The 13,479-nt window shown below is 40.9% G+C and overlaps 1 protein-coding gene across 1 annotated transcript in view; it reads left to right on the top strand.

The window, feature by feature from the left end:
* The window catches only part of LOC138980693 (uncharacterized), a 47,659-nt gene extending 35,274 nt beyond the window's left edge, over positions 1-12,385 (top strand). Inside the window, exons 4-5 of the mRNA XM_070353601.1 lie at positions 10,356-11,216; positions 12,279-12,385. Coding sequence (XP_070209702.1) covers positions 10,356-11,216; positions 12,279-12,385 — 968 coding nt within the window. The remainder of the gene's footprint in view (positions 1-10,355; positions 11,217-12,278) is intronic.
* The last annotated feature ends 1,094 nt before the right edge of the window (positions 12,386-13,479 follow it).

The following is a 13,479-nucleotide window of genomic DNA, read 5'->3' as shown; positions in this document are numbered from 1 at the left end:
AGAGGTAAAAATGCTAAAAAGAGAAATTTGGCGTTTCTTTCTCTCCCTTTCTCTCTGTTTTATTTATACGTTAGTTTTGAAACATGTATTCATCAAATATAAGAAGTGAATGTTCAGCCATTTACACACACAAAAAAAAAAAAAAAAAAAATTACCTACCTACCGACCCTACTTTTTTTGGTCATGTTACCCTAAACAGACAATTTTTTTTTTTTGGCCTAATGAACCCCCAGTGAACGACTCACCCCAAAACGCGACTTACGACCGAGCTTTTGGGGATGAATTACGAATTTCGCGCATTTGTAGTCGAGCAGACGAAAACAATACATGGCGGCTCTTGCTCCTCGAACTATCGCGAGACGAAAAAAAACTAAATCTCGCGCACGATAGAATCCGCGGCGACTTCCTTAGGAGTCGCAAATCCTTACGACCGAGCTTTTTGGGATGATTTACGACTTTTGCGCATATTTCGAGCAGACGAAAACACAACATGGCGGCTCTCGCTCCTCCAACTATCGCGAGATCCTGATACATCCGGGTTTTTTCTGCACGCTATCTTGTCATGACGACTGTCTTGTTGAGAAACGAAGATTTGCGAAAGAAAAAGAAAAGCGCCGACTCTTGAGTAGAGAGCTAATAAAGTAATCGCTAATCGAGCGAAGTGGCAATCCGCGGCGACTTCCTTGGGAGTCCGGAATACGAAAATCCTGTGTGTCATCAAGGATAATAAGGACTCTGTGTTATTTAGATGGTGAGAAGGATGGCGAAGCGAAAGTACGCAAAGAGAGGAGCCTGTACGAAGACCTCGACGATCGTGGTCAAATTTAGCGATGCAAGGCGACGAATCATTCATATGAGCGGAAAGATGATTCGGGAGAAAAGTCGTTATGCTTTCTATCGAGTTAGGACATTCGGATTTTACTGGTTGCGCCACAATGTCAAATGTGCTTCACTCAGCGGGGAGCGAGCATTACGCCATGAGTAAATTTTCTTTGAAATTTGAGTTCAAGTTGTTCTGCTGTAATGTGTTTGGGTGGGTGTGTGTGTGTGTGTTTTGATATGACAGTAAACTGCAACTGTGTGTTTGTGTGTAAACATGACAGTACATACACTGCAACCAAATTCATGACCGACCGGCCAAAAACTCAAACCCCCCTTTTAATACCCCCCCCTTTTTATGACCTAATTTTCAAGGTTTTTCCAAAGTCGTAAACAGGGGGTTCTACTGTGTATGTCTCCTGGTCTTAATTTCACTTGAAGGCAAAGTGTCTCAACTGCTTTAAATCATGCAAAAATATGAAAGTTGCAAACCATCCAAATATAGGTGTTATATTCACCACAGATTGTCAAAAATCATCAGAAGCATAATACATTTCAGTTTGTGTTTTGTAATAAAAAGAACAATTACACATGAGAATGCAGAAACTGATGCTGACAAAACCTGCAACTGTTTTGTTATGTTGCAATCCGACATTTCCGAACAGTAGACTTCCACGACATGTTTTTTGTGGTCCAAAGAATGAGATAGCGATATACGCGTAAGGTTTGTGGGGGTCGTGTTGTCTCAGGCTGCGGCAACAACAAAAACATAAAAATTCAAGTTTCGCTCAAAGTCACTTTTAAGGGAAGCAACTGCCTTTTCTTCCTCTTGAGTTAGAGATAAAACGTGGTTTTATCACACGATTCCTTAACCACTAAGCCTATGTTCCTGTGGTCGCAGGGTGTGTGTATGTAACTTGAGTAAACTCATCTGAAATACTTTCAACAAGGCACGTATGCCCACATACAGCATAAAGCCTGGGACTCTGTAAACGCAGGACTCTGAGACATTCGCAAGAACCCAGTCCTCTACGGAAGAAGAAGAAGAAGAAGATGACTTTAAAGGCTCACTCCTTCTTGTGAAAATGGTTTGGATCAGCATCTCAGATCAGGTCAGGCTTTACATGGGATAAGACCATCCCTTCACTTGGTAACATACTAACAATTCCTCACTGCCCCTGGTGAGTTGAAATTGCTGTACAGTGGAAACCACCGGCACGGTTGGCCTAGTGGTAAGGCGTCCGCCCCATGATCGGGAGGTCGTGGGTTCGAACCCCGGCCGGGTCATACCTAAGACTTTAAAATTGGCAATCTAGTGGCCTGGCGTCTGGCATTATGGGGTTAGTGCTAGGACTGGTTGGTCCGGTGTCAGAATAATGTGACTGGGTGAGACATGAAGCCTGTGCTGCGACTTCTGTCTTGTGTGTGGCGCACGTTATATGTCAAAGCAGCACCGCCCTGATATGGCCCTTCGTGGTCGGCTTGGCGTTAAGCAAGCAAACAAACACAAAATTCATTTTCTCTGTAAATTTACCCTCATGTTAAGACTACCTCCTTTTTACATTTAGTCAAGTTTTGACTAAATGTATTAATGTAGAGGGGGGAATCGAGACGAGGGTCATATGGTGTATGTGTGTCTGTGTGTGTGTGTAGAGCGATTCAGACTAAACTACTGGACCGATCTTTATGAAATTTGACATGAGAGTTCCTGGGTATGAAATCCCCAAACGTTTTTTTCATTTTTTGACTCACATGCGAAGCAAAAGTGAGTCTATGTACTCACCCGAGTCGTCCGTCCGTCCGTCCGGACGTCCGTCCGGAAAACTTTAACGTTGGATATTTCTTGGACACTATTCAGTCTATCAGTACCAAATTTGGCAAGATGGTGTATGATGACAAGGCCCCAAAAAACATACATAGCATCTTGACCTTGCTTTAAGGTCAAGGTCGCAGGGGCCATAAATGTTGTCTAAAAAACAGCTATTTTTCACATTTTTCCCATTTTCTCTGAAGTTTTTGAGATTGAATACCTCACCTATATATGATATATAGGGCAAAGTAAGCCCCATCTTTTGATACAAGTTTGGTTTACCTTGCTTCAAGGTCAAGGTCACAGGAGCTCTTCAAAGTTGGATTGTATACATATTTTGAAGTGACCTTGACCCTGAACTATGGAAGATAACTGTTTCAAACTTAAAAATTATGTGGGGCACATGTTATGCTTTCATCATGAGACCCATTTGGTCACATATGATCAAGGTCAAGGTCACTTTGACCCTTATGAAATGTGACCAAAATAAGGTAGTGAACCACTAAAAGTGACCATATCTAATGGTAGAAAGAGCCAATAAGCACCATTGTACTTCCTATGTCTTGAATTAACAGCTTTGTGTTGCATGACCTTGGATGACCTTGACCTTAAGGTCACATGTATTTTGGTAGGAAAAATGTGTAAAGCAGTTCTTAGTGTATGATGTCATTGCTAGGTTTAGTTATTTGACCTTGACCCTGAAGGTCATGTAAAGGTCAAGCATGTGAGTCGTATGGGCTTTGCCCTTCTTGTTTGATAAATGTTTTTGATGACGTCATATCCGGCTTTTCATGAAAGTTGAGGCGGCACTGTCACGCCCTTATTTTTCAACCAAATTGGTTGAAATTTTGGTCAAGTAATCTTCGACGAAGCCCGGACTTCGGTATTGCATTTCAGCTTGGTGGCTTAAAAATTAATTAATGACTTTGGTCATTAAAAATCTGAAAATTGTAAAAAAAAAAAAAAAAAGTTTTATAAAACGATCCAAATTTACGTTCATCTTATTCTCCATCATTTTCTGATTCCAAAAACATATAAATATGTTATATTTGGATTAAAAACAAGCTCTGAAAATTAAAAATATAAAAATTATGATCAAAATTAAATTGTCGAAATCAATTTAAAAACACTTTCATCTTATTCCTTGTCGGTTCCTGATTCCAAAAACATATAGATATGCTATGTTTGGATTAAAAACACGCTTAGAAAGTTAAAACGAAGAGAGGTACAGAAAAGCGTGCTATCCTTCTCAGCGCAACTACTACCCCGCTCTTCTTGTCAATTTCACTGCCTTTGCCGTGAGCGGTGGACTGACGATGCTACGAGTATACGGTCTTGCTGCGTTGCATTGCGTTCAGTTTCATTCTGTGAGTTCGACAGCTACTTGACTAAATGTTGTATTTTCGCCTTACGCGACTTGTTAAGACCTGATTTCCTCTGATTTTTGGATGTTTGTCAGAGGGGGTTCCACTGTATTTAAAAAAAATGCACTAAAATCTGCTCTTTTTGATATGAATGATAATTTATTGCGAAATCTGTTTATTGTACCTTTTAGTTGCCTACTAATGTGATACCCAGTGCATTTGTGAATGTTACAAACAGCAAAGTTAAGCGTTACACTGCCTACAAGTTACAACACCTAGTGTTGCGAGTGATCTGAGCTGACTGCAAAAAAAGTAGCCCCTCAGAGCCGGAACATTAAAAACCCGCCTCAGAGCTTATTATGCATGGAACGTCTCCCACAAACGTCTTTTGCCCTGAAAAAAAATCGAATCATTTATTTTGTGTATGATCTTCCAGATAAATAAATTGACAGGGTCTTGGCTTGCTTACGACTACGAGAGTTGATATTATTTGTCCGAGGCAATTGCGGCTCGCATTTCTTGTACTAGAACTTTAACTGTATGTTCCTTGTATTTATCGCCATCTACTACGGTCACTAAAAAGGATATTTTGTGTATTAGAATTGTCTTAATCTAAATATGTGTAATGATTAACTTGTGGGGTCCTGATTTGGCCTATTATGGTCCGCTGGACCCGAAAAGCAACAGCTAACTAACTAACTAACTAAAAATGATCTATAATACTTAATACATCAATTACCAACCCCGTTCCTTTTGGTATGTGATTTTAACGGCCATTCCAGACGTTGGGGGAGCGAATCTTCCAACATTCAAGGAAAGATTATCGAAGATGTCATCGATAACTTGGATTTGTGTCTTTTAAATTCCGGAGAGGGTACTTTTTTTAACGCAATCCGGAGAAGAATCTCATTTGGACTTAGCTATTTGCCATCCATCTTTGTTTCTTGATTTGAAATGGTTTGTCCATTCGGATCTGTGTAGAAGTGACCATTTTCCCTGTTTTGTCAGTTTTGAAGAGGATCAGGACGAGGAAGCCCTTCCACACTGGAAATTTTCCAAAGTTAAGTGGGATTTATTTTGTCTTTCCACTTCAGGACAAATAATCCCAGAAGTTCTAAATTCTGAAGACCCGGCTTTAACCTTTTCCACCCTTTTGGTGCAATGCGCAAAAGACAGCATACCCAACCCCCCGCGGGTTAGGGGGAAGAATTTACCCGATGCTCCCCAGCATGTCGTAAGAGGCGACTAACGGATTCTGTTTCTCCTTTTATAACCTTGAACGGTTGAAAACGACGTTAAACACCAAATAAAGAGAGAACAGCATACCCAAAGGTTCAAAAACACCTTGGTTTAATGAAAAGTGCCAAGCTGTCAATCAGGAGCGTAAACGAGCTCAACGGCATATGTATCAATACCCTACGTCAGCCAATAAGATCGCTCACCAATAACTTCGAGCTCAAAGCCGTTTCATTTACAAAAAGAGTAAAAAAAAGCCTCTTGGCGCAATTTCTGTTCTAAACTTAATTTCAAAACTTCAAGCAAGAAGGTATGGCAGATTATCCGTAAGATTAAAGGTAAAAATCGTAAAGAGGTTGTCCAATGCCTCAAACAACATGGTCGAGTAATAACCGACAAGAAAAACGTGGCGAATATCTTAGCTTCAACAATAAATCATAACTCTTCTTCGGAACATTATTCTGAAGAGTTTCAAAAAGTTAAAGATAAATCTGAAGCTACACCCGTTTCCTTTGATTCTGCCAATTTGGAAGATTACAATTCCCCTTTCTCGATGTACGAGTTAAAGGATGCCATTTTAAAATCCAATGACTCAGCTTCAGGGCCGGATGATATCCATTATCAACTTTTGGGTCATCTCCCTGAAAACGTCCTGACAGTTCTTTTAACTATTTTTAATCATATCTGGTCTACTGGAACTTTTCCTCCTGACTGGCGAAAGGCCATAATCAGACCTGGGAACCCATACGATTTCGCCGTATTTTGTACGCATGATTGTCGAGAATACGATCAGTACGGTCAGTGGACAAAAAATACGACGAGAAAAATTCCTAGACAACTTTTCTTCACACGCCCATCCCGAAGCCGATCCAGTATTTTGTCACATGATTACAGTTTTTGTCAGTAAACATTGAAAAAAACATTTGTTTTAAATGTATAGGTAAACTTAATTAACGGTGTGACGGACGCGCGCATGTTTTAATCATGGATGTTCAAACGCTGTGTGGAGTACGCTCATTTTTTCTGAAAATACACCAAGTTTGTTTGAGAATACTCGAAGTGCAAAACTGGAGTTCCCAGGTCTGCATAATTATTCCCATTCCGAAGCCTGGAAAGGATCATTCGGATCCTAATAAGTATCGGCCGATAGCCTTAACCAGCTGTCTTTGTAAGACGATGGAGAGACTGGTGCATGAGAGGTTGCTGTGGCACTTGGAAAGGATCAACGCTTTGGACATAGTCCAGTGCGGTTTCCGAAAACATAAAAGTACAACTGATCATTTGATTCGTTTTGAATCATTTGCTCGTAACGCTCTGGTAAGCGGAGAGCACGTTGTGTCCGTCTTGTTCGATTTGGAAAAGGCGTATGACACAACATGGAAGCATGGTATTTTATCAGATCTTAAAACCTTAGGGTTTGATAGGAATCTTTCCATTTTTATTGAGTCACTTGAGAAAAAGTGACTCTATGTAATCGGTCAGTGTTAGTCTGTCCGGCCGGCCGTCCGGCCGTCCGTAGACACCACCTTAACGTTGGACTTTTCTCGGAAACTATCAAAGCGATCGGGCTCATATTTTGTTTAGTCGTGACCTCCAATGACCTCTACACTTTAACGATGGTTTCGTTGACCTTTGACCTTTTTCAAGGTCACAGGTCAGCGTCAAAGGAAAAATTAGACATTTTATATCTTTGACAAAGTTCATCGGATGTGATTGAAACTTTGTAGGATTATTCTTTACATCAAAGTATTTACATCTGTAGCCTTTTACGAACGTTATCAGAAAAACAAGGGAGATAACTAGCCTTTTCTGTTCGGCAACACACAACTTAACGTTGGGCTTTTCTCGGAAACTATAAAAGTGACCGGGCTCAAATTTTATGTGAACGTGACTCCCAGTGACCTCTACACTTTGACGTCTGCTTTGGTGACCTTTGACCTTTTTCAAGGTCACAGGTATGTCTTGAAGGAAAAAAATTGAAATATCATATCTCTGAAACTATTCATCGGATTTGATTCAAACTTTATAGGATTATTCTTTACATCAAATTATTTACATCTGTATTGTGTTGTGAATAGCAATTTCTTCCTGTCCATCTGATGCCTCATATAATATTCAGAACTGCGAAAGTGACTCGATCGAGCGTTTGCTCTTCTTGTTTCAAATTTTCTTACCGAAAGGGAGTTTAAGGTCCGAGTAGGTTCTACTTTCTCCGATTCTTTTGAACAGGAGATGGGAGTTCCTCAAGGGAGTATTTTATCACCGTTACTTTTTAACATTAAAATCAATAACATCGACAAATCTCTTTTTGTTGATGACTTTCAAATTTCTGCCAAGGGAAGAACACTAGCTGGGGTTGAACGGCAGCTTCAGCTGTGTATTTCCAAAATTCCAAAATGGGTTCAAGAGAATGGGTTCAAATTTTCCCTGGCTAAAACAGAATGTATTCATTTCCACAGGAAAAAAACATGAAGTTCTTCAGCCTTCTCTTTTTATAAACTACCATAAGATTAAAGTTTCTAAACAAGTCAAATTTCTTGGCCTGATTTTTGACAGCAACCTTTTTTTTTTACCCCACATCAAATATTTAAGAACCAAATGTCAAAAGGGTCTCAACGTTCTCAAAGTTATGTCACACGGATTGGGGGGCTGACAGAGCAACATTGTTACGTCTGTATCGGTCTCTTGTCCGTCCACAGCTGGACTACGGTTGTATTGTTTATGGTTCTGCAAAGAGAAATATGTCCTCAAGGCCTTAGATCCCATCCACCATCAGGGTCTGAGAGTTTGTTTGGGTGCTTTTCGCACAACACCAGTGGATAGTTTGTATGCCGAGTCGCGAGAACCTCCTCTGGAGATCCGCAGACTTCGGCTTTCCATGAACTATTACCTTAAGCTAAAGGCAAACCCCGAAAACCCTGCTCATGAATGTGTTATTAATCCTATTCTGAAGGACAAATGTTTAGCCAAATCTACTGAAATACCAACTTTCGGCATACATATGCTTTCTGAATGTGAAAGGGCCGTTATAGATATTGATTCTGTTTGTGACGATCCTTTGACAACAAACACACCACCCTGGCAGTTAGAAAACCCAACCGTAAATTTTTCCCTAACTTCTTTCAAGAAGAATGAAACCTCGGACTCTGTCTTTAGGCAGCTGTTTCTTGAGCAGTGCTCAAAGTACACAGACTATGAATTTATTTTTACTGACGGCTCTCTCAAAGACGATTCAGCTGCTGCAGCAGCAGTTTCTAACAAGAAATTACATCAACCACTTCAACTCCGGCTCCCTAATGGCTCGTCGGTGTATTCGGCGTAACTTAAGGCCATCATCTTGGCATTAAAAATAATTTATCAATCCAGACATCAGTCTTTTTTGATTCTATCTGATTCGCTTTCAGCTCTTGAAGCGATATCCACCAGAAAGTTTACTCATCCTTTTTTAGTCGACATTCACGACCTTCACACTAAACTTATTTCTGAAGGCAAGATTATCAATTTTATGTGGGCGCCCAGTCATATGGGCATACACGGCAACGAGGTTGCTGACAAGGCAGCAAAGGATGCTCTAGAGATGGCGGTTCCTCGTCTCCCTGAGCAGTCTGTTCCTTTCACTGACTTACGTCGGAAGACCCTTTGTTACGGCTTGAAACTCTGACAAGACCGTTGGTCTACCTGCAAGAAAAACAAATTGTATAAAACGCTTCCTGACCTGTAAGAGCCACTTCCTTTAGTGGCTTCAAATAGAAAAAAGAAAGTGTTTTGGCCAGGTTACATACTGGTCACACTTATCTAACACATGTCCATCTGCTTAAAAGAGAAGAGGCACCATGGTGCCACGCCTGTGATACTGGTTTTACTGAGTCATTTTATCACCGAGTGTGCTGATCTGTATGATCAACGAGAAAAGTATTTTGGCACCTCGAGCTTGAAACGTATTTTTACAGAGGTCAGCTCTACAGCTCTTTTGGGGTTTTTAAAGGAGTCTGGTCTTTATTTTAAGATTTGAATTTTAAAACTACTTAATTTGTTTGACATATAGGGTTTTGCTTTGACTTTTTTGTTGCCTTCGGGTGACGTTACTGATTTTGTGTATTATAATTGTCTTAATCTAAATATGTGTAATGATTACCCCCCGCGGGTTAGGGGGAAGAATTTACCCGATGCTCCCCAGCATGTCGTAAGAGGCGACTAACGGATTCTGTTTCTCTTTTTACCCTTGTTAAGTGTTTCTTGTATAGAATATAGTCAGTGTTTGTAAAGATTTTAGTCAAGCAGTATGTAAGAAATGTTAAGTCCTTTGTACTGGAAACTTGCATTCTCCCAGTAAGGTAATAAGCCCCTGGAGCAAATTTTGGATTAGTGCTTTTGTGAACAAGAAACAATTGACAAGTGGCTCTATCCCATCTCCCCCCTTTCCCCGTCGCGATATAACCTTCGTGGTTGAAAACGACGTTAAACACCAAATAAAGAAAGTGTAATGATTAACTTGTGGGGTCCTGATTTGGCCTATTCTGGTCCGCTGGACCCGAAAAGCAAAAGCTAACTAACTAACTAACTTGTGAAAATGGTTTGGATCAGCATCTCAGATCAGGTCAGGCTTTACATGGGATAAGACCATCCCTTCACTTGGTAACATACTAACAATTCCTCACTGCCCCTTGTGAGTTGAAATTGCTGTACAGTGGAAACACAATTTTCTCAGATTTTTGAAGGGTCTTAAAGGGGGGTTCCACTGAATAAAATGATTTCTTGAGAAGCCAGTGGTTGCATTTACGACATTTAATTTAATTCATCAGCTAATGTCCACTATGCACAGGGATTACCCACGCTGTTCATTTCTGGTATGTGACCAAGTGGACAGATGGTCGTATTCCATGCAAAGACCTGCCAAATCTGAGAGGTGAGCCGAACTGTTTTCCTGAGAAGTTGTGTGCCTTTAAGTGACATCTTTTTCTGTCTTTCGTTAACGTCTCTTCTTTTCTTTCAGGAAGAGAATCTTTCTGTCTTTGGGAGTTGTGAATTTCTATCTTTCAGGAATGCTGTCTTACATACCTTCAAAAAAGGTATGTAAAAATTTTCATCACGAGACTTACAAAAGATTTTTGAATTTTCTGTTACAGCATCAGCAGGTCAAGATTTCAAGACAGACAAAACAGTCAACGTGCAGATGGAGAGTACATCAGAAATACCATCATCGTCCAGTGCTGACAGCAACGTTGTTTGGCTGAAACAAGAGGCAGCTGAAATAACAACATCATCCAGTGCTGACAGCAGCGTTGTTTGGCTGAAACAAGAGGCAGCTGAAATACCAACATCGTTCAGTGCTGACAGCAACGTTGTTTGGCTGAAACAAGAGGCAGCTGAAATACCAACATCGTTCAGTGCTGACAGCAACGTTGTTAGACTGAAACAAGAGGCAGCTGAAATAACATCATCCAGTGCTGACAGCGACGTTGTTTGGCTGAAACAAGAGGCACTTGAAATACCAACATTGTCCAGTGCTCACAGCGACGTTGTTAGACTGAAACAAGGGGCAGCAGAAATCCCAATTGATTTTGGAACCATTGCAGACACAGCTTCATTTTCAGAACAAGATTGGGGTACATGTTCTATTGATATCAAGCGTGAAAAAGACGGTGTGGGGGAGGGTGGAGCAAGGCCAGTGATGGAGGTCTCAGACAAGTGCAAAGAGGAGTGTACATACAATGCAGGGCAGGACTTCAAGACTGAGGCATTCCCAGCTGTGACCGAGACCAGCAGTTCTGCAACTGAAGACATCCCTGCAACAAGTGTGTATGCGCATGGTGAGAGTTTTGTTTGTGGTGGTGTGGAAGTTGAAGAGGACAGGAAACCAGACAGTGCACGTGACTGTGTAACGCAAGCAGCATTTTGTCCTCTGTCTGCAGGCTGTGATTGTGAAGTGGAAGTGAAACAAGAGCCAGTAGAACCCACACAACACGTTGAGAGTGTGGAACGCAGTGGTAAAGATGAATCTCCTGGTTTGAAGAACAATTTGACAAGATGTGCACTCCCATACTGTAAGAAACGACAATATGTCTGTTCCACGAGTGGAGTTACACATGATTCAAAGCGTCAAGTAAACAATCACATGTTGACAAGAGAAAGACCACATGCCTGCCTTAAATGTACAACAATATTTGGTCAAAAGGGGGGTGTAAACAAACACATGTTAACACATACAACTGAACAGCCACATGCCTGTCCTCATTGCAAAGTGAAATTTGCTCAAAAAGGGCATTTGAAGACCCACATGTTGACACATACAAGAGAAAAGCCACATGCCTGTCCTCGTTGTTCAAAAATTTTTTCTCAAAAAGGGCATTTGAAGACCCACATGTTGACACATACAAGAGAAAAGCCACATGCCTGTCCTCGTTGTTCAAAAATTTTTTCTCAAAAAGGGCATTTGAAGACCCACATGTTAACACATACAGGAGAAAAGCCACATGCCTGCCTTAATTGCACAGCAAAATATTCTCACAAAAACAGTTTGAAAATCCACATGTTAACACATACAGGAGAAAAGCCACATGCCTGTCCTCGTTGTTCAAAGAAATTTTCTCAAAAAGGGCATTTGAAGACCCACATGTTTACACATACAGGAGAAAAGCCACATGCCTGCCTTAATTGCACAGCAAAATATTCTCACAAAAACAGTTTGAAAATCCACATGTTAACACATACAGGAGAAAAACAACACGCCTGTCCTCGTTGTTCAAAGAAATTTGCTTGGAAAGGGTATTTGAAAATCCACATGTTAACACATACAGGAGAAAAGCCTTATGCCTGCCTTAATTGCACAGCAAAATATTCTCACAAAAACAGTTTGATAATCCACATGTTAACACATACAGGAGAAAAGCCACACGCCTGTCCTCATTGTTCAAAGAAATTTGCTCAGAAAGTGTATTTGAAGACCCACATGTTCACACATACAGGAGAAAAGCCTTATGCCTGTCCTCATTGCAAAGTGAAATTTGTTCAGAAAGAGCATTTAAAGACCCACATGTTGACACATACAGGAGAAAAGCCACATGCCTGTCCTCGTTGTTCAAAGAAGTTTGCTCGGAAAGGGGATGTGAAGAGACACATGCAGGTGAAAAGCCACACGCCTGTCCTCATTGTATAAAGAAATTTACTCAGAAAGGGCATTTAAAAACCCACGTGTTAAAACATAAAGGAGAAAAGCCACATGCCTGCCCTCACTGTACAGGGAAATCTGAGCGGCGATCACGTGATCTGTGTAAAGGAAATTAGTTATCCGAAAAGTGATCCAAGTGAACGTAGAACGTTGGAATAAAATGACACGGGAATTACCACTTTTCATTTTTTTCATTTTCATTTCATTTTCATTACTTTATTGTCCCATCGCTGGGAAATTCGGGTCGCTTCCTCCCAGTGGAAAGCTAGCAGCAACGGAGTCGCGCTACCCAGGTGTCTGCGTGTTTAGGTGTATTCAGCCACCTGCACTTATGGCAGAATGACCAAGGTCTTTTACGTGCCATTGTGATGACACGGGGGTGGGACATGGCTGCCGTCTCTGGGTCTGCACATAAAGTTGACCCGTGTCCGTCCCGGCCCGAATTCGAACCTGCGACCTTCCGATCACAAGTCCAGTGCTCTACCAACTGAGCTACCGGGCCCCCGGTAATTTGGGTGCAAACTTTGTCGCAATAATATTTTTGCCAATTTTAGTATATATACGCTTATATCATCACGCCACAAGAACATTGATTTATTTGAGCTCTCATTACACTGAGTGAAGGTCATAGAGATAGAGATGAAGAATCATGATTTTTATCTGTATATTTACGTTAGACTAGAGACTATGATCGTCATTCTTGACTCCCCTAAATGCGCATGTAAATTCTTTCTGATGGGCGCACATGTTTTTGTGTTTATGTTGCGAGAGCGTCTAACAATTGACATTACCCCCCGTCGCGATATAACCTTCGTGGTTGAAAACGACGTTAAACACCAAATAAATAAAAAAAAGAATTGACATTACTTTAGAAGTAAGTTTAGTTAGATGCACCATATTTTCTGTGACAGACATTGATCTGAACGGGGTGGTGGGAACTGGGTGGTTAGCCTCGATTACCATGCTGAGTGTTCACATGTAAGGTGAGGAAAACGCCTGTATGTAAAATTGTGGCGCTGCGAACGTTTACAAAGCTTACACATGTATTCGGAAAAAAGAAAGGCAGTTTGAGTTTGTTTTTT

The sequence above is a fragment of the Littorina saxatilis genome, linkage group LG11 (assembly GCF_037325665.1).
Source record: "Littorina saxatilis isolate snail1 linkage group LG11, US_GU_Lsax_2.0, whole genome shotgun sequence".
NCBI classification, from domain to species: domain Eukaryota; kingdom Metazoa; phylum Mollusca; class Gastropoda; order Littorinimorpha; family Littorinidae; genus Littorina; species Littorina saxatilis.
Note: the sequence above shows the minus strand (reverse complement) of the source record. Positions and strands in the feature narration are given on the sequence as shown.